At 40.3% G+C, this 27,383-nt stretch overlaps 1 protein-coding gene across 4 annotated transcripts in view; it reads right to left on the bottom strand.

Moving 5' to 3' along the window:
• Nucleotides 1-27,383, bottom strand: part of XYLT1 (xylosyltransferase 1) — a 340,609-nt gene that overhangs the window by 17,298 nt on the left and 295,928 nt on the right. For all 4 annotated transcript variants that reach the window (XM_056536893.1, XM_056536896.1, XM_056536894.1 and 1 more), the window contains 3 exons: nt 15,825-16,087; nt 11,616-11,811; nt 2,085-2,418 (listed from right to left, as the gene is read on the bottom strand). In XM_056536893.1, the coding sequence (XP_056392868.1) occupies nt 2,085-2,418; nt 11,616-11,811; nt 15,825-16,087 (793 nt within the window). The remainder of the gene's footprint in view (nt 1-2,084; nt 2,419-11,615; nt 11,812-15,824; nt 16,088-27,383) is intronic.

Below are 27,383 nucleotides of genomic sequence, written 5' to 3'. Positions count from 1 at the left end.
TGTTCCAAACGCTGGGCAGCGGAGTACCCCTTTAAACGTCGTGAGATACATGCAAGAATATTTGCTAAGAAAATTATTTTTACTCTGTAATTTGCAAGGGGAAAAAAAATCATAAATGCATACTTGGTTTGTGTTAAAAATAAGAAACCTTTAAATCTTTTGTTATAATAAGATATTTGCCAGCTGGTTCTCCAGCTAAGGAGGATTAGTGCTGCATTAGCTCCCAGCAGTTGCCCGAATATGCTCACAGTACACAAAACAAGTCTGATTAAATAAAGAAAGGGCCCCCCGTAAATGAAATAAAAAATAGAATATGGCATAATGCAGCAGTAATAGATTTCTTGCTTGCATTTCTTATGGAAAACCTTAAACGGGCACTGACAGAATCAAAAAATGTTTAATATGCTGCATATCTTGGCAAAACATTAACCTTTCTTATATACTTCATAAAAATGTTTATCTCCTTTTTATAGAATTCATGGCTTCTAAAAAAAAGACCACTAGGGGTCCCCATACCATCCAGAACATAATCCTGTCTGACTGCAGCATCATCTTTGTCCCAGCTGAAGCACAGGCTGGCACAAAGTCCAAGAAGGGATGTAGGACTAGCACTACTCTGATCTCACTCCTGTCTGAAAACAGAGAGGAGGGGGTTACAGACTGGACGAAGAGACCCAGCACAGCACATCAGACTCAGGGAGGAAGTGGACTAATGGTAAGGATGGGCTCAGTGCTTGCCTTTGACATGCCACTTCCTGAGCAGTGGATGTCAGAATGAGTGAGCAGCAGAACAGAGGGATTTGTGAGCCAAATACAGAAGCAAAGACAAATAACAAAGACATGTAAATAATCTCCATGACCTAGTAAGTAATATACCGTATTTATCGGGGTATACCACGCACCGGCCTATAACATGCACCCCCATTTTACCAAGGATATTTGGGTAAAAAAAGTTTTTTACCCAAATATCCATGGTAAAATGAGGGTGCGTGTGTGCGCGTGTATACCCCGATATACCCCCAGTAAAGGCAGGGGGAGAGAGGCCGTCGCTTCCCGCTTCTCTCCCCCTGCCTTTCCTGGGGTCTAGAGCGCTGCTGCCGGCCCTTCTCTCCCCCTAGCTATCGGCGGCGCTGCCCGTTCTGTCCCCCTGACTATCGGTGCCGGCGCCCCGTTGTCGGCGCCGATAGCCAGGGGGAGAGAAGGGGCAGCGGCACCGATTGCCGGCGCCGCTGCCCCGTTGCCTCCCCCCATCCCTGGTGGCATAATTACCTGGTTCGGGTCCGCGCTGCTGCAGGCCTCCGGCGTGCGTCCCCGTCGTCGTTGCTATGCGCTGCACGGCGAGGCGCATGACGTCAGTGCGCCGCGCCGTGCATAGCAACGACGCAGGGGACGCACGCCGGAGGCCTGCAGCAGCGCGGATCCGACCCAGGTAATTATGCCACCGGGGATGGGGGGAGGCAATGGGGCAGCGGCACCGGCAATGGGTGCCGCTGCCCCTTCTCTCCCCCTGGCTATCGGCGCCGCTTCTCTCCCCCTGGCTATCGGTGCCGGCAATGGGGCGTCGGTACCGATAGTCAGGGGGACAGAACGGGCAGCGGCGCCGATAGCCAGGGGGAGAGAAGGGCCGGCAGCAGGGCTCTAGACCCCAGGACAGGCAGGGGGAGAGAAGCGGGCAGCGACGGCCTCTCTCCCCCTGCCTTTCCTGGGAGTGTATCGGCGTATAACACGCACATAGACTTTAGGCTAAACATTTTAGCCTAAAAAGTGCGTGTTATACGCCGATAAATACGGTATATATAAGCAGTATTTTTTTTCTGTGATAAAACAGGTAAGCTTTAACTGAACCGCCAGTTTACACTATAGATCAGTGTTTTCCAAACGGTGTACCTCCAGCTGTTGCAAAACTAGAACTTCCAGAATGCCCGGACAACCAAAGGCTGTCCAGGCATGCTGGGGGTTGTAGTTTTGCAACAACATTAGGCACCCTGGTTGGGAAATACTGCTCTACATATATTTACAGAGGCCACAACTGCTGGCTGTCAGGGCATGATTGTATTTATAGTTCAACTCATTCTTGCACTTACCACTTTTAATAGGCTGCCGGCTAGAAAAGGTAAGTGGACTTATAAGAAATCTAGTTTCAGCTACGGGCACCCAGTGATGGAGAACCCGAATAGTCCAGATGCCAGGCCTGAGAGGCAGGTTCAGAGGAGGCTTGTAATGAGTATATTCTGCAGTAGATTCAATTAGAATATCATATGTAGCAGCGATGACATTGACGGGGTCAATCCATACGACAGTAACCGTTATATTGGGCCCTTTCCCCCATTTCTGCATCGCAATTGGTTCATCCATAGGCCCCATAATGCCACCAAAATTCCGGAATATTCTTTCTTTGGCATCCCATTCAGTTCCAGCCTAAAAAAATAAATAAAAAAAAATTAAAAGTAATATAAAAATAATTCATTTCGAGGAGAAGAGGTGACTAATGAAGTACAAAGGGAATTATTCACCATCTATACAAATTCAAATAAGGCTCGCATTAAGTCTGTACAGTGCCCCACACATACGATAAGACATTTTACTTCCATCTGTTTTATATTGATAAAAATGATTTATACCAGAACATTGTTTTATGTTTTCCTGTGGAATGCACAGAATAAATCAATGCGGTAGAAACCAGAGTTTTATTGTGTTAGGTAGCAGGAGTTCCTATTTATAAGGGTGGATGGTAAGTAAAATGACCTGCCTGCTGACTACAATCGAGTTACGGAGCCTTCCAAATCCGATGAATTTTCCATACAAAATGAATATGTTTACTTTCATCCAAACATATTATTATGAAAGGTATCATCAGGAAATGACATATTGTTTCATTTATTTTAAATGTATTTGTTTATTTATTTTAAATTTAATTTTAGAGTTTTCTTTTTATTTGACTATCCATATAAAAAAAAAAAAAAATCTAGAAATATTCCAGTTTTCCAACCGATCACTTGAGCAAACACTAGAAACAGAATTGTTTTGTGCATTTCCATGGTCAGCTTTGCTACATAGACTGGGGCATTGTGAGCAGCCGACGGGGATTTAAATGGGCACTCTTGGAATCAAAAACATTTTATATGTTGTACATCTTGTACTCAGCCCGCTTCCATTCATTGTATTATACTGCCGGATGCGCACCATCATTGATATACAGCTCTCGCAAGAGTTCTTTCACAGGCTGGTCATGTGATCCATTTTGATCACGTGATCTGGCCGGGTGTAAGACTTCCGGTATCATGGCCGAAACAGGATATATTATGTGTTACTGGCGGCAAGCGGAACAAGGTAGGATTGTGTTTATTGGAGGATAGATAGAGCGATGTATACATGGACTATTGCTATTGGCTGCATATGCATATAAATAGAGTCCCTATACCCGTTGGTAGCCAAGCCCCCTGAGGAAGCTCAACGGAGCGAAACATATGTAGGGGTATTGCACGTGTATTTGGTAAGGCTCATCATGTATTTGTGCATTATTTAGGGTGTGTCTATTTCCCTCTCTGCCTATGTACTCCTATTGTCAGGATTGTTACATTTTACTATGGTAGAATATAGGGTGTGATACCTTTTTTTGTTTATATTTTTTTACTGGCCTACCTTCTTGCATGTATTCCGTGATCTATTTCCTGTGAGTGTCATTTTAATACATTTTATACTGTGTGTACTTTAATAAAGTTGGTTTATATTTTCATTATAATTTTGGAGTGTTTCCCTATTTCTTTGGAGTATATGTTTTTAATATACTTCAGAAAAAATGTTATCTCCTTTTTTTTTGATAAATCATGGCTTATAAAAAGACCACTAGGTGTCCCCATACCATCCAGAACATAAACCTGACTGGCTGCAGCATCATCTTTGTCCTAGCTGAAGCATAGAGACAAGGAAATAAGCGCTCCATAGAATAGTATTGTTGGACCCAGGGGGCTAAATATATATATTTTAGAACTGCTCACCCTGGGTGGTTGTGTAAACACATACACAACAATGGGATAGGTATGTAGTAAAAGGTTGTCTGCTGTCCTCCGGAGTATAAGTGGTAGTAGGTACTTGGCTTCAAGGGAACCCGGCTCACGGCGCTGATCGACCAGACAGGAGGATATGCTTAAAAAAGGATTTATTGACCAGAATGCAACGCGTTTTGCTGCGCATGCGCAGAAAAACGCGTTGCATTCTGGTCAATAAATCCTTTTTTAAGCATATCCTCCTGTCTGGTCGATCAGCGCCGTGAGCCGGGTTCCCTTGAAGCCAAGTACCTACTAGCTGAATCATAGGCTGGCACCAAGTCCAGGAAGAGAGGGCAGGACTAGCACTCCTCTGTGCTCACTCCTGTCCTGTAAGACTGCAGCATGAAAATAGAAGGAGGGGGTTACAGACCAACTTGCAGGCAGTGATTGGATGAAGAGACCCAGCACTGCACAGCAGATACAGGGAGGAAATGAATGCATGGTGAGTGAGGGCAGCCTCAGTGCTTTCCTTGGACATGCCCCATCCCAAGTCAGAATGAGTGAGCAGCAGAACAGAGGGATTTGTGAGCCAAATACAGAAGCTATGCATGAACTAGTGCTGGAGGCATATATAAGGTGGGATATTAACATTATACATACAGATAAGGCTCTGTATGCATGTCCCCTGATGTCTGGGGGAGGAGGCCATGCTTATTACTTGCAGCAAAAAGGACCATAAACGTTACATAAATGTTAACTTAAAGGAGTCCTGAAGTGAAACATAACTTATCCCCTATCCAAAGTATAGGTGATAATATACAGTTCGCGTGGCGTCCGGACGCTGCGACCACCCACAATCTTCTTAACGGGGCCCCGGCAGTCTGCTGGAAGGGGGCGTGTTGACTCCGCACAGAGCGGCCGACACACCCCCTCCATGTATCCCATAGAGATACATGAAGAGGGCGTGTCGGCCATGGAATCCTGCGGGGTCAGAACAGCCACCTCCTGCATACTGCCGCGGCCCCGTTCAGGAGATCTATACTATAACTTATCCCCTATCCAAAGAATAGGGGATATAAGTTATGTTTCACTGCACTACGCCTTTAACCTGTCAAATGCCTGCTTGCTAAGCCTCATTCACACAGTAACCCTTCAAAAAAGGTTCAGTGACAAATACAGTAACATGTTTGTAACATGTTTCTGCGGGGTCCATTGGCTTTAATGGACTCAATGTAGAGCAGTTTTTGAACATATTAAGGGGACTTTATCAAAACCCTTGCAGTGGAAAAGTTGCCCAGTTGCCCAGTCACAACCAACCACATTGCTACTTTAATTTTGCAGAGGCTTTTTTTTTTTTTTAAATGAAAGAAGAAATGTGATTGGTTGCTATAGGCAACTGGTGAACTTTTCACCGGTTTTGATAAATCTCCCCAATTCTGTTTCTGTATGGGTCTGCTGCCCTTTTGACTCCTGCACAGAAACAGTATACACAGGAGAAATATGAGAAAGTTTAGTGACTATTGGGGAGATTCATCAAAATCTGTGCTGAGGAAAAATTGACCAGTTGCCCATAGCGACCAATCAGATTGCTTGTTTTAGTTTTCAGAGGCATTTTCAAAAATGAAAGAAGTGATCTGAACTTTTCCTCAGCATAGGTATTGATGAATCTCCCCCTCCATTTAAGCCAATGGGCCCACTGCAAACAAATTGCGGAATACATTGGCAAAGCTTTTTGACAGGTTGTCAATGTAAACAGGCAACGCGTGCAATCCGAAGGCTGTCCGGGCATGCTAGGAGTTGTAGTTTTGCTACAGCTGGAAGCACAGTGGTTGGAAAACAATATCATGAAGTGATGATATATTGTTAAAAAATGCCAGGAATTGATATTGTTAGGATATGCTATGACTGTGGATATCCTTGAGACTGAAGGTAACATAGTGGTAATGAAGCATAGCGCCCCCTTTTGAGTTTTTCCCTGCACAGTGTACTCTGCTGTAAAAGGATATGCAGCCAGTACTTGAATGGGGATTGCATTGCAGGTCCTGGCATGGCCCAGAGACTTGTGGCCACTATGCAAGGAAAAGACAATAAAGGGTATTATGCAGGAGGTCTCCCCCCCTCCTAACCATAAAGTGATGGTACATCCTAGTGATATGCTATATAACATGAGAATACCCCTTTAAAGCTGGAATAACTGCTTTAAAGGGGTATTCCACTGGAACACAGGAAAACAATTTTTTTCTTAATCAACTGGTGCCAGAAAGTTAAACAGATTTGCAAATTACTTCTATTAAAAAATCTTAATCCTTCCAGTACTTAGCTGCTGTATGATCTGTATGATCCACAGGAAGTTACTTTCTTTTTGAATGTCCTTTCTGCCTGACCACAGTGCTCTCTGCTGACACCTCTGTCCATTATAGGAACTGTCCAGAATAGGAGCAAATCCCCAGAGAAACCCTACCCTGCTCTGGACAGTTCCTGAAATGGACAGAGGTCTCAGCAGAGAGCACTGTGGTCAGAACGAAAGGAAATTCAAAAAGAAAAGAACTTCCTGTGGATCATACAGCAGCTGATAAGTACTGGAAGGATTAAGATTTTTTAATAGAAGTAATTTACAAATCTGTTTAACTCTCTGGCACCAGTTGAATAAAAAAAAATGTTTTCCAGTGGAGTACCCCTTTAAATTATGCACTAAACATGCACTGAGCTCCGTCCCTGACCCCCAGTCTTCTCATTTGCTTCTATGAAAATTCCACTAGAAACAAAATTGACTGCCAAACGCAACGCACAAAAAAATGTATTCACTTGTTTGTCCTTATTGATCACTTGCCGATAAAGTCCCCATAGGAAATAACCGCAGAGAAATTATTTTATTACAAAGGCTGGAAGCCAATTTGATACTGCAGGGCGGAAAACATGAGAATGGACAGAGAGATCACAGAACACTTGTGGTCCCTATGGTAAACTGTTCTGAGTGGAGTGTATATTGAAAGATGTAAAATGTCATTAGATGAAATACTGTGATGAGATTTAACCTTGACGAGCATCGATTTAAACTACTGAGCATAGTCAATAGAGGTCAGTGCATAGAGGGAGATAGCCACCTCTACAATGTGTGCATAAATTATTGGACCCCATAATAGATGTGATGACATTGAGCGGATTATACTTGATTAAACCACCCCCTGATCTATGGTTAAATGATCTATGCCCAAAAATAGACTGTATAAATAGAAGATAGCGTTTTATACTGTATTTTAACATATTTAGATACCAGATAGGATGATACTGTGTGGAACTGAAGAAGGGGAGATAAGTTCAATATCACAAAAATCTGGGAAAAAGGGCCGGTCTGCCATGTAAAGCGATGAAACATAACATGAAATTCTTTGTCTACAACTTGGCTAAGGTATAATCCGATAACTAGATATGGGAATGATAACTTAAAAATCTTCAAACTCCTAAAAGATCCTTCTGGGACTAGAGATTAAAAGAGAATCAAGTCAGAAAAAAATAGCCGAACGTCTGGCCAAGGCTATGCGGTGCTGTTTTTTTCTGAGCTTAAAGGAGATAAGTGGGGCAAAAAAAAAGCATTTGGTTGGCCACCAATTGTGCAAGTTCTCTCACTTAAAAAGATGAAGTCCTGTCAGTAAGCATTTCTGACTCATGCTGGAGTCCTAAACACTCAGAGCTGCCAGCCTGCTTTGTTCACAGCCAAACAGGCTGTGAACAAAGCAGGCTGGCAGCTCTGAGTGTTCTCCTTTGTGAACAAAGCAGACTGGCAGCTCGTAGTGTTTAGGACTCCAGCATGAGTCTGAAATGCTTGCTGCCAGGACTGGTAGGGAGACCCCTAGTGGTCATTTCTTCAAAGTGGAAAATTAAATAGAAAAGCATATTTTTTAATAACATGCAATTGTAAAGTTATTCTGCATACATTAATCTATAATATATCAAAAGTTTTTTTTGATGAGAGGTACCCTTTAAAAACCGTACGCAACCGTATAGAAAACTATATGCATTGACTTAACATTGTAAACTGTATGTCAAACGCATTATCCGGTTTAGTCCGTTTTGCATCTCATACGGTTTTACCCGTACCCAAAACTGTAGTCTATCACGTTTCTTGGTCCGGGTGAAAAACTGTAATAAACCGTATACATTTTTTTTTCAAGGGAGTCAATGGGAACCGTACAGAACTGTACGTGCGTACGGTTACATCAGGTTTTCACCATACAGTTTTTGACTTTGCACAGTTTTTTTTTCCTGGAATTTCAATCAAACAAGTGAAACTTTACTCAAAATGGAGTGAAAAGTTAAAAACGTATACGTTTTTTTCTTAAAAAAACGGATGCAATCGGACATCATTTTTCAAACCGTATACGGTTTTCAACCGTATATGGGTTAAAATTTGTGCACACTTTTTGATACAGTTTAGTCAGGTTTTGAGGAATCCGTTTTTCATCAAAAACCTGATACAGGAACTGTATTCAAAAACGTGGTGTGCATGCACCTTTAGACAGCAGATTGAAATGTTAGTTTCTGTCTTCTTGTGGATAACCTTTTATTATTATATTCAGCTGTTTCTAAGTCTTTTGGTCTCTGACACTGATACTAGATGAAAACCACTAATAGCAGCCATTAATGCATCCACACATAGTTAAGTGCCCTCTCGTCTTCACAGAATTTCCTCATATATCACTTCGGCCATGACAACTGTGAAATGTAAAGATGTCTCACAAAGATGACCTCTTTTTAGATCAGTGAATTCCTGTGTATCTGGCTTTTCTAATGTACAGCAACCACAAGCAATGGGAAAGCCACATCTAGTCATACATTTTCCATGTATCATGTGTTGGTCATTCATTCAACCATAATGCATGGGCTGGCAGAATAGGAGCCGCTCTTACAGAGCAGCTTTTGTTCTGGTTTATACCGAAGGGTCCTCAGTGGGACCCTTCACTATGATGGTGATATGCCATAATTCATAATGTAGACAGGAGTCGTCATCCTCAGACAACCATTTTATGGTAAAGAAATTACTAAAAGTCATAGACTAAACAAAAATTACTAAAGTAATTACTCCTACCACTCCAAAGGGTTTAAAGGAAACTGTCATCACTTTCATGCTTCCTGAACCACGTCATCAGGGCAGTTCTCCATGCCCCACCTGCCTTGACCAACAGACCTCCCAGTTTGAGTAAAGAGAGAGATCTATTGATCAAGGGTGGTGGGGCAGGGAGAAGACACCCGGGACCTCCTTGTGGTTCATGCAACATGAAGGTGATGACAGGTTCACATGGTGGTGGTCTCAGCTCTCAGAAGACAAATTAGGATAACAAAAGTAGAACTTTGGTGATCATATTAATCTCCAGTTGTTTTGGACCATATTAAGCTCAGCAGTTCAAGTCAATAAATAGAGTTTGTGCTATTCTACAGGGAAAATATGTTTTAATATGTAAAAGTAATGTAACGTTAGCCGAATGCCAACCATGCCTGTAGTACATATAATCTAAAGTCAATGGCATCTCCCATTCTTGAACTGGCCACTAATAAAATACAAACAAGCTTAACACTTGATAACAAAAAGTACACATTTAACATATAGATAAAATTAATATAGATTTATTCTTTGGGCTCATGGATGAAGTCATACCATGCATCTGTGTAGTTCTATGCTTTCTATCACTAACCCACAGACCAAAACACACTTCTAAGGGAGAATGCCATGCCTCATGAAGCATTATATAATTACACTAAATGTCTGCAGATGTGTTGACCAGACCCACATGCATAATCCCATATTTAAATAAATGTAAAAATTTGTTCTGTTCTCCATCGGAGAGATGTTATTTAAAAGGTAAAGTAAACTCAACAGTAGCAAACAAATGATAGTAAAAAAATAGGAAAAATTATAGTGGTGATAACTTATCACTTCAGGGAATTAAAAGTCAACCAGCAGACACTTTGATAAACAGCACTAACAAAGCATTAATCTCCTTAATGGAACATTAATGTCTGGGATTTGCCACACATACCCAAAGTCTGAGTTCTACATTGGTCTTTCTTAATTGCTCAATCACGATCGCCATTTGTTATGTTGGCCACATTGATAGAAAAAGAATGTGCCCAATTAATTTCCGGGTGGAACAGAATACTAAATACTTATATTATAGCACTGTATATCATTTGCTATTTCTTGGCTTAGCACAAGGAAAAAAAGGGTTTCTTAACTCTAATATTCGTTTTCCACTTACATATAAGACTATTCATTCTATATGTACTTGATAATAAATTTGTAATCTTTCCTTTTATAAATTTCAAAACCATTGTCCCACCGTGATGACAGCCACAGCTTCATTTTCTCATTGTCTCAATGCCATGTCTCTTGTCTATCTTTTAAAGTGTGGTCCCTCATCTAAAACCACAGCACTGGTAGAAGCTCAGAAGATAAAAGATGTTGAGATTGATTATGAGGTCTGAGCTTCCTGTGTATTTTATCTTTTTGAAATTCATCTGCAAGTACTAAGGACAGGGCAGGGCTTTGGGAGGGAGCCAATAGTAACCTTTTACATGGCGCTGTCAGCATTAGAGACCAAGCATGACTATGTTACCTTGGTACTTCTCGTGATCCCACCAAACATGCAGAGTAACAAGAGGAAAATAATCAGTTAAACTCTGACTTGTTGCCCACACTCGTCAAACGTTTTAGCCTTGGGTCTCACTCCTGACACCTGCTGCGATCGCTAACTATAAGCCAGGGTAATTTGAGGTAGTGTGCCGCTCACTCCCCTGCTGTCAATCAAATTTGATCAAAGTTGAATCTGGTGGCCCGCCGGGAACACGATGTCTCACACTTCTCCAGCCTATAACTAGCGATTTCAGGGGGTCTCAAGAGTCAGACCCAATGCAATTAAAACTTTTGGCATGTCTTTGTGATTTTTTTTCTATTTTTTTTTTTATAAATAGAGAATAATTCACTGATTGCTGTGTCTTGTGTTTACTTGTTTTAGCTGATGTGGCAGGCATAAGGTTGGCTCCATAGTGATTGCAATTCCATCACTTCCAATCCTAATGCTGACAACATTTCTCATGAATCCTCTGATGTGCAGAGAGAGGGCGGGAAATTTTACCATTGCACCTGGGTACTGGTGCCCCCTGAACTCACATTATCCACAGTTTTGTTATTTAAAGCGTATTTTTTTAAGAAATATTGCTAGAGCCAAATGTGATTTGGCCTATAATCACAACTGAGATATTTTATAAAGATATATAACTGCTAAATATCCTGATCCCATAGAAATAGCCACAGAAGCAGTATACAGCTAGAGCTGGAAGGGATCTGTGAGCTGCCTGGAGAACCTAATAGGTAATGATGTAGTTCACAGGAAGTCAGTAGACCAAGGACCCCTTCCTCTGCCTGTTCCCTGTGGGTCAGACTGGCAATCACATGACCCAGTTAGGGTAATGAAACACATGGATGCAGCTGTGCTGGAGTAAAACACATGGTGTTGTAGGACTTGTGAATGTAAATGTGTGTAGTATGGGCAGAGAAAACCCTGGAGTTCTTCTTTAATGAAGCTTTCACAGTTAAAATATATTCTCTACTTTTATTTGCTTTAAACTCACCTCAGAAAACTGCAGCCTCCCGAAATCACTAGTAGGATTGGCAATCTTAAAAACTTTCTTTGGCATCACCCAGGTCTCCAAAGTCTCAAGTTTACTGACGGCGAGATTAGTGGCATGATATTTAATAAGAAAACCCTGGAAGCGGTCAGCGAGAAAATAAAGATGGACTGACACCGGATGGCCCATGGGATAGTACCTGAAAAGTAAAAGAGAATGAGAAAAACAGAAAAAAGGCTTAGGTCTCGCATCTGGCAGACATTAATCTGCCTTCAGATTGTGAGGACTGTAGTGTTACACAATGAGTTTTCCAGGTGAACCATGAAACTAAGATGGAAAAATATTGTTAAAATAATGTAATATTTTAACTTCCCCATTACTTATAACATCTTATGTGTGTTTACAAAGTGCTTGGAAAGTGGTTACATCTCAGTATCCCTATGCCATTGATATTATTCAAAAACCATATGGAGTATATAATTGAGATCTATCTCCTATATATCTACTATCTATCTGTCTTCTATCTATTATCTATCTTCTTTCTATCTCATATCTATCTATCTATCTATCTATCTATCGATCTCATATCTATCTATCTATCTATCTATCTATCCATCCATCCTATGTGTAATAGATTCAAAGAATGATCTAACAGCACCTGCATTGGGCATTATCAGTGGCTACCAATTTTATAAATAGAACAAGGAGAACAAATACTGGTGCAAGGTAATGAAATAACTTTCAGATGATGTATTTTCCATAATTCATAGTAATGGCAATCAGTTATATTTTTTTGATGCCTTAGGACTGGGGGGAAGGGGGGGGGGGGGTGGAGTTTTGCTTTTGGAGAACTCCAAAGGAGTGTGAAGTCTTATGGGCCATTCAATCCTCTACTGGGAAAAAAATAAGCAAAGTGGTCCTCCTCCAGAAGGAAGAGAGCTTGCTCTCTGTTGCACCTGCATATTGACAACCTGATACCCATTTAACATTAAGGGGTGGGGGTGGGGGTACTTTAGAACCCAACCATTTTTCTCTTTAGGCATATGTTTATCTCTAGGCATTTTTGAATGCTTGAGAAAGATATGTCTGCATCTCATATTAGGGGGAGGTACAGTAAATGCAATAAGCTGTATAACCAGGTTGGCTATGGAATAGTATGCTCTAGTTAGGTTGATGACCTAGGTGATCGGATAATGCTACCGGTTTAGTCTCCTAAGTCATCTTTTTTTTCATGTATTAATATGTTGATGTTTTATCTTCACATTTTCCAGTGATATATTTCTGTCCATTAAATCTCTGCCTTCCATCTGCTTCGTAAGGTGATTTGTGAAGCAGATTCTGAACAGATGTGTCGTATACTAATAAAGTAACTCAAAATAATGAGAAGAAACCAAAAGTATGTAGATGTTGTACACATCCTGCCTAACAAGACCCAATAAAAATGTTTCATTAGTTTATAAAATAATGCAGTAAAGATAGAGAACATCTGGAAGGATTTTTTTCCGATTGCCGCGTCTTAACCATGCCGAGCAGTCAGAATACAAACAAGACTGACATTGATGGACTTCGCGAGGACGCTGCAAACAAATCACAGCAGCCAATATAAGCAGCACCCCACCTGCCGCACAGAATACTAACACTCCTTGTAATTTATTAGCATGTGTAGCGGAAAACAGCAGTTCCTGGAATATTCGGAGCAAATTTTTGCCTTGGCAGTTTGAGCAAAATAAATTATGGAAATATCACAATCATTTCATTGTCGATTTTGATTTGCAGCCACGCTCAAGACTCCAGATCAGCATAGCGATGCAGGGATTGATGGGGTGTTTGACTTCAGCCTGTATAAGAATTTGTTGGGGACAAAGATGAGGTATTGACTTCTGGTCGGCCTCTCTTTAGAAATGCAGCCAGACAACAAGGTTGTTGTTGGGCACAGAAGGGTCTTGGAAAGACTCATAATTGCTGGTCTGGACAATAGTGTTAAAGTGGTTATAGCTTGGCAGAATTGTTTATATTATTGAGCTGACCTTGGTGACTGTGCATGTCATTTGTTATAAGCATTCTAACTGTTCTACTGTAGATTGTCTTATTCCAATAATATACTGTACTAATGGACATCTGCATTGTTAATTTGAGCTGGAGATTATTGCTCTATGAGCATTTTGCAATCTAAAATGATGACATCACCCAAGGAAATGATTCTTTAGCATCAATATTGATCTACGCAGGTTTCTAAACCATAGTACCCTTATTTCAATTAAAGATTCTGCTGAACAAGGGGTTTGGGAGTTAGTTATAGAAGTCTGGCTGAATGGCATTGCCAAGATTTGTAAATTGTAAAATTAAAAGCAAGGACTTTACTTAACCATTTACTGCTCAGCGAATGTATATGGACAGTCTTTAAAGACAAAAGAGCTCACAAAAATAAAGGTTAAAAAGTAGTATTCTGTATTTTATCACCTGATCTGTGACATTGACCTGGCACTATAAAATCATACAGGCCATGAAGATTAGAAGTCATATTTCCCTTTTAAAGGACCAAAAGCTCAGGAGGTCACTTTAATACTGTGTGCAAAGTAGCTCTTCTCCAGAAGGAAGGGAGCTTGCTTTCTATTTTCCATTTATTGAAAGTGGCTTCCCAGTAAGTCAATAAGGGCCATTAAACACGACTAGAGACATCAGTCAAACCAGAATCTCCTCCAAAAAGAAGAGTAGACATCTGTTTTGGGGTCCTTACTCTTACTTGTTAGGACAGAGCACGTTGCAGGCTGGCTGAGAAAGAGGTCTTTATGTGGGTCTGCAATAGTTGGCATTAAGAGCCAGCTACTGTGCGTGCTTATTTCCCCGGAAGCATTGCCAGAGCTATAAGATGCCCTTTATTAGTTTGGCAGTCTCCTCATGAAGATAGATTACCTGTCAGGCCCACATTAAAGGGGTACTCCGGCGCTAAGACATCTTATCCCCTATCCAAAGGATAGGGGATAAGATGCCTGATCGCGGGGAACCTGCTGCTGGGGACCCCCATGATCTTGTATGCAGCACCCTGTTACAATCAGTCCCCGAAGCATGTTTGCTCCGGGTCTGATTACTGTCGATCATGGGGCCGAAGCATTTTGACATCACGGCCCCGCCCCCTCCCATAGGCTTGCATTGAGGGGGCTGAGCGTGACATCACACGGGGCAGAGCCGTGACATCACAATGCTCCGGCCCCGTGATCACCAGTAATCAGACCCGGAGCGAACATGCTTCGGGGACTGATTGTAACGGGGAGCTGCGTGCAAGATCACGGGGGTCCCCAGCGGCAGGACCCCCGCGATCAGGCATCTTAGCCCCTATCCTTTGGATAGAGGATGAGATGTCTTAGCACCGGAGTACCCGTTTAAAGGCCTCTAACTCAGCCAAGCACCACCCAAAACAGTAGTAATCTTTAGTCACATTTAAATGCTCTTTTAGGGGTTGAGCATTGATTCACAGAGACACTAACCGCTGAAATTAGAGACAAAGATCTTTTCATTTTTTGGGAAAACTATTTTGCATATTTTTTCCGAAAAGCAATGCCTGGCCGATAAGACGCCCTACATCTCCCGAATGAACCATATTACCCCCTCAGATAAACACTTTGGGTTACATTGATATATAATGCAATCAAATGCCCATTTAAGTTTTCTTGTGTCATACATGTCTAAAATGTATTTCTCATGTAGTATCAGTTTTTTAAGCCAATACCATTAGTGGAACCGACACAGAATAACATTTCTGCATTTTGGACCTATTCCTGGTTTTAGCTCAAAATACTGACTAAAAAAACTATGTGTGAACCAAGTCCAAGACAACAAAATAGGGTCACCAATACACTTCCCAGAGACTATTATTTTTTGACTAAAATTCCCAACAAGCCAAAACTAGTCATAATTTGAGGATATCCCAGAGAAAGAAAACATGTGGCAATATTTGACATCCTGACAATAATAGTCTCACCTGAGTAATGCTAAGAAAGTTCTAAAACATGACCTGTTAGGAGCCACTCACTACTTTAATGGCAAATCCACCTAGTTTTACTAAAGTTACTCAGGTGGGAATAAGACACAAGCCATCAATCAATGTAAAAAAGGCTAAATAAAATGGCTATAATTCTGATAGAAGGACAACCTGATGATGCATTTCTTCAACAAGAATGTAAAATTGCAAAGAAGATATATCCATAAACATACCGGCAAGTGTTTTCTCCATCGGTATGCAAAGATCCCTCAGCTCTTTTGAGGCCCATGCGAGAGAATGAATGGAACATGGTCAACATAACATCACTAATACTGTGGATGCCGTCTGGTTCATCATACAAATTCTCCCAGTACGATCTCAGTCCTGGTGTCCCAGATGGGTAGTTACCATACAGATAGTAGTCTAGCTGCCCGATTATTTCTTGGTTCACTGAGGCTTCAAATTTACGTGCAAAAAAAGTTGGTCTTGCCGTTTGCTATAATACAAAAAACAAACAAAGATACATTTATTTTTTTATTAAATCAATGTTTTGTCACTTTTCTGATATTGTAGGGTGTCATGTGAGAAGAGCACAAACACTCTTTCTAGTTCCAGGTGACCTGGAAATGAATTGTAAGGGAGTTATAAATTTAAAAGTAACATTTTTGACTAGAGTGTAACCTTTCATTACATCAAAAATGTATTTTCTGTTACATGTAAACTAAACCAATCCCCAGTGGTGCTCACACTGCCCTATCTCAAAAACATGCATACATAGTAGGACCAAATGTATAAGAAGTAAATAACATCTCACAATGTTTTTGGAGTTTGTGAGTAAGGCCAACCACCCAGAGGAAACCCAAGCAAACACAAGGAGCATATCTAGACTCCATGGTGATATTTGCCCTTGGTTGATATTCAACCTAGGAACCCTGTACTAACTGCTGAGCGACCATGTTTTCCTAACTAATATTACAGGAAAGAAGACATTCTGCCTAAATCACCTTTTTTTAATGTTTTTTTTATGATATGACCTTTATGATATAATGATATGACCTTTATATATTTTTTTTTTATTTAGGTCTGGCAAACATTATATTAGAGTTCCATTTCTCCTAATAGCTATGTGGGGAAAGGGAAGTGACTATGCAAAAATAATAGAGCATACAAATGCACACAATGATTAAAAATACATGGCCTAAACTGCTTCCATCTCTTGCATATGTAGCGTAAATGAGAAGTCTGTGTATGCGTACTTAACATAATTACAAACGGTAATATCCAACTCATTTACCACATTTCCAAGAATATGTTGCTACAATGTAAGATGGATTTTCTTCCCAAACACACATTGATTATATTACTTGGAACTAATGTTTCCTGGCTGACTGAATTTTCTGAAAATTACCATAATAGACACCAGTCATAAATATACACACAAGACGCCATTATTTACTAGTGATTACAGATACAAAGTCGGACGGCAGAACAGTTATGGATAGAAACTATAATTAATATATGTTTTAAAACCATGAAGCCTTCTTATTGACATCAAGGAGACTGATCCATTAGCTTTGGGTCAGCATGTCTGAAAGTGTGTTTAACCATGTCTTGTCCATTGTTTACAGAATTAAAAACAATAGTAAACCATAAAAACATATTTTTTTATGACCAGGATAACATAGTCCCACCCATCATGCTTGTGCCAAGTGGATGAGTACCTGTATCACATCTAAATTTCCATGTATGTTTAGCTTGAGTAAAGGGCAGAATTACCAAAAAATATTGCAGGGCCCTAAATAAAAACAAACAATATTTATTAAAATGTTACAACTTAGTAATATAGTTCATAAGGTTGTAAAAAGACCAGAGTCCATCAAGTTCAACCTATATCCCTAATCAGTCCCTACTGAGTTGATCCAGAGGAAGGCAAAAAAAAACTCATACTTGAAGTAAAAATTCCTTTCTGACTCCAAATATGGCATCAGAATAGATCCATGGATCAACGTTTTGTCCCTATAAATCTAGTATACATAACCAGCAATGTTATTATTCTCCAAAAAAGTATCCAGACCCCTTTTAAATTCTTTTACAGAGTTCACCATGACCACCTCCTCTGGCAGAGAATTCCACAGTCTCACTGCTCTTACAGTAAAGAACACCCATCTGTGCTGGTGTAGAAACCTTCTTTCCTCTAAAAGTAGAAGATGCCCCCTTTTTATCGATACAGTCCTGGGTATAAATAGATCATGGGAGACATCTCTGTACGGTCCCCTGATATATTTATACATAGTTATTAGGTCTCCCCTAAGCCTTCTTTTTTATAAACTAAATAACCCTAATTCTGATAATCTTTCTGGGTACTGTTGTCCTCCCATTCCCTGTATTACTCTGGTTGCCCATCTTTGAACCCTGTCCAGCTCCACTATATCTTTCTTGTACACTGGTGCCCAGTACTATACACAGTATTCTATGTGTGGTCTGACTGATTTGTACAGCGGTAGAATTATTTCCTTGTCGTGGGCATCTATGCCCCTATCGATGCACCCCATGATTTTATTTGCCTTGGCAGCAGCTGCTCGACACTGGTCACTACAGCTCAATTTACTATTACCAGGACTCCCAAGTCATTTTCCACGTCAATCGTCCAAAGTGTGCTCCCATTTAATACATAATCCCAGCCCGGATTTTTCCTCCCCATGTGCATTACCTTACATTTATCAGTGTTGAACCTCATCTGCCACTTCCCAGCCCAAACCTCCAACCTATCCAGATCCATTTGTAACTATTCTATAGTCTTCTATAGTGTTTACCGCTTTACAGAGTTTAGTATCATCTGCAAAGATTGCTACTTTACTATTCAACCCCTCTACAAGGTCATTAATGAATATATAAAATAAAACAGGACTCAAGACTGACCCCTGTGGTACCCCACTAGTAACAGTCACCCAATCAGAATAAGTACCATTAATAACCACCCTCTGTTTCCTATCACTGAGTCAGTTACTTACCCACTTGCACACATTCCCCCCCCAGCCCCATCCTCATTTTATGCCCCAATCTTTTATGTGGCACCGTATCAAATGCTTTGGAAAAATCCAGATATAAGACATCCAGTGATTGCCCTTGGTCCAGTCTGGAGCTCACCTCCTCATAAAAGCTGATCAGGTTAGTTTGACAGGATTGATCCCTCATTAAGCCATGCTGATATGGGGTCATACATTTATTTTTTAACAAGATACTCCAAAATAGCATCTCTTAGAAAATCCTCAAACAATTTACATATAACAAGTCTATAATTCCCAGGGTCACCTTTTGTCCCCTTTTTAAATATTGTCACCACATTTGCCATGCGTCAGTCCTGGGGAACAGTCGCTGTTACTATAGAGTCCCTGAATATTAAAAATAGGGGTCTGTCTATTACATTACTTAATTCCATTAGAACACGGGGGTGAATGCCATCTGGACCTGGTGATTTGACTATTTATATTTTTTGTAGGCTGCACTGTACCAACCAAAATTGCATTAAAAAAGTGGTCTTCTAGGGATAGGGGTCATCGTAAAGATGGCAAGTATATGAATACAAGGTATATAGTGGAAATAAAGATCTGTGACAGGACATCCCGTCTAGATGCTTGGGTAGTCTTCTCTAAAAAGTGGTCTTTTCGAGAGGTTTTCCTAATCTTTTGGTCCAGGCACAATCTATTCTACAAAATTTAGAATATGGATACATATCTCAGTTTAGAGCCAATCCCTGGTAACAACCCTTTAATTAAAAAATAAATAGATACAGAAAAAGATATATGGGACATACTGCAGCACCTAGCTTAACCATTACGAAAAGTATGCTATATGCCGGTAAGTACTTGGTAAAACCTATTTTTACTACTGGTGTAACCTTTATTGTATTCCTGCCTGTGATGATAAGGGGGGCACTGCTGAAAAGTGATCTCTGAAGAGCAGGAAGTGTCATCTTATTATTAGGCTTAGTGGCCATAATGAACACTGCGAGATTTCAGAAGCATTTTAAAATATAGGATGACATCTGGAGAAAAAATGCACTGGTCTCGGCACTGCTCGAGCAAATATCCAATTAATTTCTCTTTATTGTGTTAAAATATATTTTGGTGTATATATAAAATAAAAAAGAAGATACATTGATGGCAATAACACGTTTCAGGAGTAGAATTTCCCTTTTTCAGATTCCATGTAAAATATAATATACACAGGCTGCGACAGGCCACTGAGTGCCTTAGGGCAGAGGTCCCCAACCCCTTCCTCAAAGCCCACCAATAGCCAAGGATAAGCTATTCCCTGTTCTATTCCAATGGAGTAACTGAAAAAAACTGAAATGTTGGTGGGCTTGGAGAACTGGGTTGGGGACCACAGCCTTAGGGTATAGTCACATAAGGCAGATTTGTTGTTAAAATGTCTCCAAATGAAAATCAATTTCTTCAAAATATGATTGTTTTGGTGGCTAATATATGGATTTCTGAAAGTCTGTTTCAAATGAATAGGACAGTCACAGAAATTTCTGCACCAAATAAGCCACGTGTAACTTTACCCTGCCCTAAAGGCCAGTAACCACAGGTGTGCCTCTTCAAATTGGTAATGCACAATGCAGCTGGAAAGATGGCTTTAACTCCAAAGGATATTAACTGTAATGTTTTTTCCATACGGCATTGCGTTACATTTTCTGGACGCAGCATGTTCTTTCTTTTACCCTAAAATCACATTTGCTGTACAAATGACTCTTTGGGGTACAATAAACCTAACACAAAAATATATCATTCAATCACAATCTTCTTAATGATGTCGAAATACTTTGCTCCACTAAATCTTTATAAAACCTGAAAACATATTTAGAACATTCAGGGGGGAATTAGCTATACAGTGTACGTCAGTTTTCTGGCTTACAAAAAAAAAGTCACAAGTTTTTGTGCAAGAACCATTTGGGGGAATATTTTTGCAACTTTTTGGCCACTTTCATAAAAATATCCCATAGCCCAAAATATTGACAAAAATATTTGCCGGAAATCGTAGCAAACTGTATCTTAAATCCACAGTACATCGGCTAATAGAGTAAATTTCAAACAGTGATGCAAATTAAGCTATAGATGCAACAAATTTATTAAGAGGCCTGTGTGTTTTAATTGAGCACTGTCACTTTAAAAATGTAGACATGTCATAAGTTTTGAACAGTTTAGGTCTGGGTATTAAGACCCTGACTGATTGTTAGAATAAGCTTGGAGAAGTGCATGCTGAGAGCATTCTCTCCTAGCTCTGTGCTACATGGCCGAGACCTATATTTGTAAGTATATGGGACCAATCTCTCCCTAAGAGTAGGGGAGAACCGCTCGGCCGCAAGCTTAAAAATCGATTGGGGTCTGCACACTCAGACCCTGACCGATCAAAACTTTTTACAATGTATCCTGAGTATGCCAAAAGTTTTTTTTTTAAGGTGACAGACACTCTTTAAATTTGTACCAACTTACTCTGACACACTTTAAAGGGGTACACCACTGGAACACAGTTGTAAATCAACTGATGCCAGAAAGTTAAACAGATTTGTAAATTACTTCTATTTAAAAATCTTAATCCTTCCAGTACTTATCAGCTGCTGTATACTACAGAGGAAGTTCTTTTCTTTTTAAATGTACTCTCTGCTGACACCTATGTCCATGCCGGGAACTGTCTAGAGCAGGAGCAAGTCCTCATTGCAAACCTAACCTGCTCTGGACAGTTCCTGACATGGACAGAGGTGTCAGCAGAGAGCACTGTGGTCAGACAGGAAGGAAATTCAAAAAGAAAAGAACTTCCTGTAAAGCATACAGCAGCTGATAAGTACTGGAAGGATTAAGATTTTTAAATAGAAGTAATTTATAAATCTGTATAACTTTCTGGCACCAGCTGATTTAAAAATAAAATAAAATTTTTTTCCAGCAGAGTACCCCCTTTAAAGCGTTACTGACATTTGAAAAATGTTTTGACATGTCTGACTTTTTCTGGTATGTTCACTCATGTAACCATTTTATACTGTTATAACACAAAAAATTATTTAACTTTGTAAATAGTTTTCATGAAAGGTTTCCTACCATTTGTGCCTAACTATGACCTCTATGGTCATAGACTACAAACAAATCCTGTGTGTAGTCTCCAACTAGGTCTTTTCCCCATTCCCAGGCCCCTTTTGTGACTGGCATCAGTACCCAGCTAAACCCTAGAAGAGTGGAATACTAGTATACAGATTTGTCTGCATCTTGTACATAAGTATTTTTTGTTGTTGTCAGAAATTGGTACAATCTTGTTCCTCTATATTGCATAAAATACATACAGACACTGACACGGATAAAAGTTTAGAAGCTGAGGCGTTTCAGCAAAAGGGGTTTCAGTGGTGGGTACTCCGGTGGAAAACTTTTTTTTTTTTTTTTTTAATCAACTGGTGACAGAAAGTTAAACAAATTTGTAAATTACTTCTAATAAAAAAATATTAATCCTTCCAGTACTTATTAGCTGCTGAATATTAAAGAGGAAACTCTTTGTGTGTGTGTGGGGGGGGAGGTTTGGGGGAAGGGTCTGTCCGTAGAGAACCTCACGATCTCCAGAACGGGAGTGCGTGATGTCTGCAGCACACACTCTCGCTAAAAGCAGGGGCCCTGTTCTGGAGATCCCTGGGGATCCCATCGGTTGGACCCCCCTCCCTAATCAGACACTAAGGGTCTATTCACATAGTGGAATTCTGCCCCAAATTAAACCCATCGACTTCTATGGGATTCCGCACTCCCATTCAACCTTCTGAAATTCCGCTTGCCATGTGAATAGAACCTTATTCTCTACCCTGTGGATAGTGGATACGTTGCTTTTAGCTGGACAACCCCTATAAGCTTTACTCCTGGCATCCTCATTTTTTGTGTGCTTGTACAAGGTATTATTATTTTTTACGCTTGTTACACATTTATCATCCCTTTAGGTCTGTTCAGATACTTTCATTACAACCCCTCCTATTAATTTTTTCCTATTACTATAATTCCAGAAACTTGCGTACATCCAAACAACCCCATTAAAATATGCATTTGCTATTTTGAAACAATGATGGTCTTTTATTTATAAAATAGCACTATAGACATGTGGTCTATGCACTTATATGAGACCGGTATGAGAGTTGCTGTATTTGGTCATGAGGGGGGTCAACTAATATCTAGTGCAGAGACCTCATTCCTATATGACAACATCGATCTTCGTGCGGCAAGAAGTCTAGACAGCTGAAGAGGATCATCTCATGGCTAGAAGTGAAAATCAAAACCAGTCTCCTTGCTAACCTTCAGCTCATGGGGGACATTTTTTTAAAGCTAAAAGAGGTAACATCTGTATAAAAATATTAAACATGGCAAGAATGAGATAAGATGTAATTTGACGCATTTTGGAAATGGATGGTCTTTGTCTGCCATTCGATCAGTGATTTCACAACTTCCAACTTAAGCCAATCTCTATAGCAATGTTTTCCAACCCAGTGTTCCTCCAGCTGTTGAAAAAAATACAACTCCCAGGCATGCTGGAAGTTGTGGATTTGCAACAGCTGGAGACACACTAGTTGTGAAACACTGCTCTTTAGTATATTATATATATATTTATGCACTGTAACTGGTCTGGTTCTGGTTGCAGTTCCATCTCTCATTATGGACATACTCATTACCGGGATGATGCTCGGGCCAATCAGGTGGCATGGACTTTGAGCCCAAGGTATCCAGTCTTGCCATACACATCTTCCTGAGATGGGCTAAATACCTCAGTTTGTGTTTTATGATTTGGTAAAGCATGACTTTCTGGTTCTGATTGACTTGCCTGACTTTGCAAATGTTTGTCAGTTTGTTGTTTTGTTCTCTCTGGTTTGTGCTTTGATTAAACCTTTGTGACCTGAACTGTTCCCTGACCTCTGTACTGTGTCTTTCTTTATTATTTTGACATTGCTATGCCCTGCACTTATTCAGTATAGGGACGGTCGACCAGTTGGGGGTCTGTTGCTGAGGGCAGAATATCAAGTACGCAGGGGAAGAGGCTGTGGGCAAGCTCAGGGCTGCTATTAGATCCAATTAACCTTATTACATCATTATACAAATCACATCCAACATTCCTTTTATTTAACATAATATGAAGATTTTAGGGTGCCACGAGTAGGGGCCAGTTGTGACTGACATTCAGAGCAGACTCCTGTATCCATACTCCAGTATCCACACTGTACATTAGGACCTAAGCGTATGATGTTCTGTACGACCTATAGCTTTTAATTATGTCTAGACAATGCCAAATACATCACAAAAGAAGGCATTGATTTCTACTAAGGCTATTGGCTTTTCAGAGAAGTGGATATTGTTTGCAGCAATTACATGTCGGCCAAAACCAGCCTCTTTTCCCATGTGAGAATATCAGTAAAAGAAATACAGCTCACAGACAAAGCATACCCAATTCCAGTGAAATGGTAACTAAATACGCTGATTAGTCAGGACATTTTGTTAATAAAAGAGCAATAATAAAAAAGCTTGTTTGGCGTCTGCAGTGAGATATTCTTTAATGGTCACTTCATGTTAGCAACCGTCTGGCTGACGTCCATGAAAATCCTGTATGCTACAGGAGCTAAGCTGTTGCTGCTTCTTCACGACCTTCGCAAGTGGATGCAGAACAAATCAAGGTCGTGGCTGAGCTGATTCTACATTGATATATCTCAGCTGAAAGATAAATGCTGTAGACTAGACCTGTCCAACTCTTGCCTTTAGTTGTCAAAACATCCATTAAGTGCGAACATAAATTCATTCCCATACAAAGCTTGCAGAATGTAAATGATGTTTATTTGCATACATTTAATGCTCCCGCAGCAGGCTGGGCCCTCTAACAAACAGACAAGGATTTTTAGAGGAAGCTCAGTAAGTCATTGACAAAGAAAGTTTTCGACAATTAATTTCGCAAAACCTGGATGCGAAAATAATTTTTTTTGAAAAACATGTCCAGGTTGCCTCCCCTATACTTTCCTGTCATTTGGTACCAATAACCTCTGGTATAGCTGCTCCCGGTCTCTGCCGTACTCCACCTCCTGGTGCCAATGATTGGCTGAGCAGCAATGTGACGTGTTGGGCCCCAGCAGTAAGAAGTTAAGTTCACCGGAGACAGGGATATGTAAACCCTTGGTAAAAAAATTGACAGTGAACCTTTTGTCTGGTCTGCATAAACATAGAGCAGGATTAACAATCAGATTTTGGGCTTCAAGGTCTGTATGAGCCCAGGTTTGTCTAGTGCTGACACTTGCCATGGCCCAACCCACATTCAAAGGACAATATGTCCCAGTAATATAGGTCCCATATAGCAGACGTTGCAAAAGCAACCTGTAATTCTACTGCAAAAATAGCAGGACAAGAATGCAAATGTAGACATTCCCTATAATGCTGAAGATCAGTGTTAGGCTGGAATTCCACTTAGTTTTTTTTGGGAAAAACGCCAAGAAAAACGCCAATTCTGCCGCATGGTGTTTTTTCGGCCAAAAAACGCTGCAAATGTTAGCTGTAAATCAATGAGAAATCGCAACATTCTTTTTCCACTTGGCGTTTTTCAGTTTGGCTTTTTTTTTATCCTTTTGGCGTTTTTTCACTCTTTTTTTTAATGTTTTTTAGCTCCTTGGCGGTTTTGCAAAATCGCAGCATGTTGAGCCTATGGCGTTTTTTCCCCTGAAATCGTGGCGTTTTTCTCCCAAAGAAGTCTATGGGAGTGAAAAAACGCCAAGAAAAACGCCATGTGGATTTTAACTTTGGCGTTTTTTCAGGCTGTTTTTATTCTCTTTTGGACTTGTGATGGAGATACCTTTTTTTAATAAAATATTGTAGGGTACCATTAAAAAAAATAATAATAAAGATACAGTAGTGATGGAAAAAATAGTATTTAACAAAATTTATCTTTTCTATAACAAAATGTTTATACATTTTTAAACAGGGATCAATTTATGTGGGCAGGAGGGGACCTAAAAATATAGCCAACAATAATAATAATGTAGTGTGTGTGTTTTTCACTTTTTTTTCTTTATTTTTTAGGTGGTACTAATACTCCCAGCATGGGACACACTGTTCCATGATGGGAGTTGTAGTTCCTGTAATAATTGACGGATTGCCTGGGTTCTGTTGCGATCTTTCTGTATAATTTATAGATGCGGCCGGCCCCTCTTCTATGGTCCCCTGCACTGACGTATATATACACCTATTCATATTTCCCACAGAGAGCTGTGATTGGCCAGATGGATCCAGCCAATCACAACTCTCTGGGAAATATGAATAGGTGTATATATACGTCAGTGCAGGGGACCATAGAAGAGCATCCGTCCGCATCTACACATTATACAGGAGTATCACATCGGGTGTCAGGAGTGACATCCGCTGTGATCTTTCCTTAACTGCAAGTACTACTATTCCCAACATGGAGCACATTCAGCTTAATGCTGGGAGCTGTAGTACCTGCATTAATAGACAGATCACAGCGGATGTCACTACTGACACTCGATGTGATGTACTATCTATTGCAGAGATGTGGAGCAGCTCTATACAGCGCTCCGCATCTCTGCACTGCACTCCGGCCAGTGATATGAATAGAACATCACTGATTCATATTTCCCTCCGAGAGCTGTGATTGGCTGCAACCATCCGGCCAATCCCCACTCTGGGCGGAAAATATGAATGAGTGATGTTCTATTCACAACACTGACCGGAGTATAGTGCAGAGATGCGAGTGCTGTATAAAGCCGCTCCACATCTCTGCTATATTATGGACGATCGCATCGGGAGTCACAACTGACACCTGGGGCGAAATATGTTTATTAGTAGAGGAACTAATAGACATATCATCATGGAACAGTCTCCCATCATGGAACAGTCTGTTCCATGCTGGGAGTAGTAGTACTACTTAAAAAATGTAAAAAAATATTGAGAAAAAAGTGACACTTTATTAAAAATTAATTAAAAGTTCATTATAAAAATAAAAAAATTCCTTAAATACATGTTTTCCCATCCCTGCTGCATCCTTCTTTTTTTTTTTGGTACCCAACACATTTTGAAAAAAAAAAAATGACAAAGGGGACAAAAATGCAGTTTCAACTCAAATGCAAAAACACCAGACAAAAACAGCAGTAAAAAGGCAGACACATTTTCTGGCATTTTTTTCAGTGAATAATAAGGCCTAGCTCACACAGTTTTCCCTGCAGATTACAACATGTATTTTGTGTCAAAATCTGTGCGAAAATGCATTGAATCCGCTAACTTTTGTTGTCAATGGGAACCTAATATACACCAAGAACTATTGAACAGAGTTTTTTTCCAATGCAGATTTGAAATCTCCATCATGGCAAAAAAGAAGTAGCATGTCATTTTTTTTTTTTCAAATGAAATGAAAGTGAATTCTGTGCCTGATAGCCTGTATGAGGATTAGCCAAGGATGAGGATTAGCACTACTGGGCTAAAATATGTCCAAAACCTTTGGCAGTTCACAAGCTGGAAGGGGTATGCCTCAGATTTTTGCCACACATTCCACAATGAATTTTGTGATAGAAAAAGCTGTAGTGTGAACATACCGTATCAGAGCAAGCAATAAGTTCCAAATCTCCTCAGTGGTGGCTGCAGGTAGCCAATGAGCTATATTTTAGGCCAGGTTCACACTTCAGAATTTCTGACACGACAAAATGCATCCGGAGATTCCTAGTGCAGCCAGCCCCAACTGAGTCAGTTGGCGCTAAGACTATGTAGACCTTGCCGTCCCTATAGATG

This window comes from Hyla sarda, chromosome 8 (genome assembly GCF_029499605.1).
Source record: "Hyla sarda isolate aHylSar1 chromosome 8, aHylSar1.hap1, whole genome shotgun sequence".
NCBI classification, from domain to species: Eukaryota; Metazoa; Chordata; class Amphibia; order Anura; family Hylidae; genus Hyla; species Hyla sarda.
The sequence above is the reverse complement of the archived record's forward strand: the minus strand, read 5'-3'. Positions and strand labels throughout refer to the sequence as shown.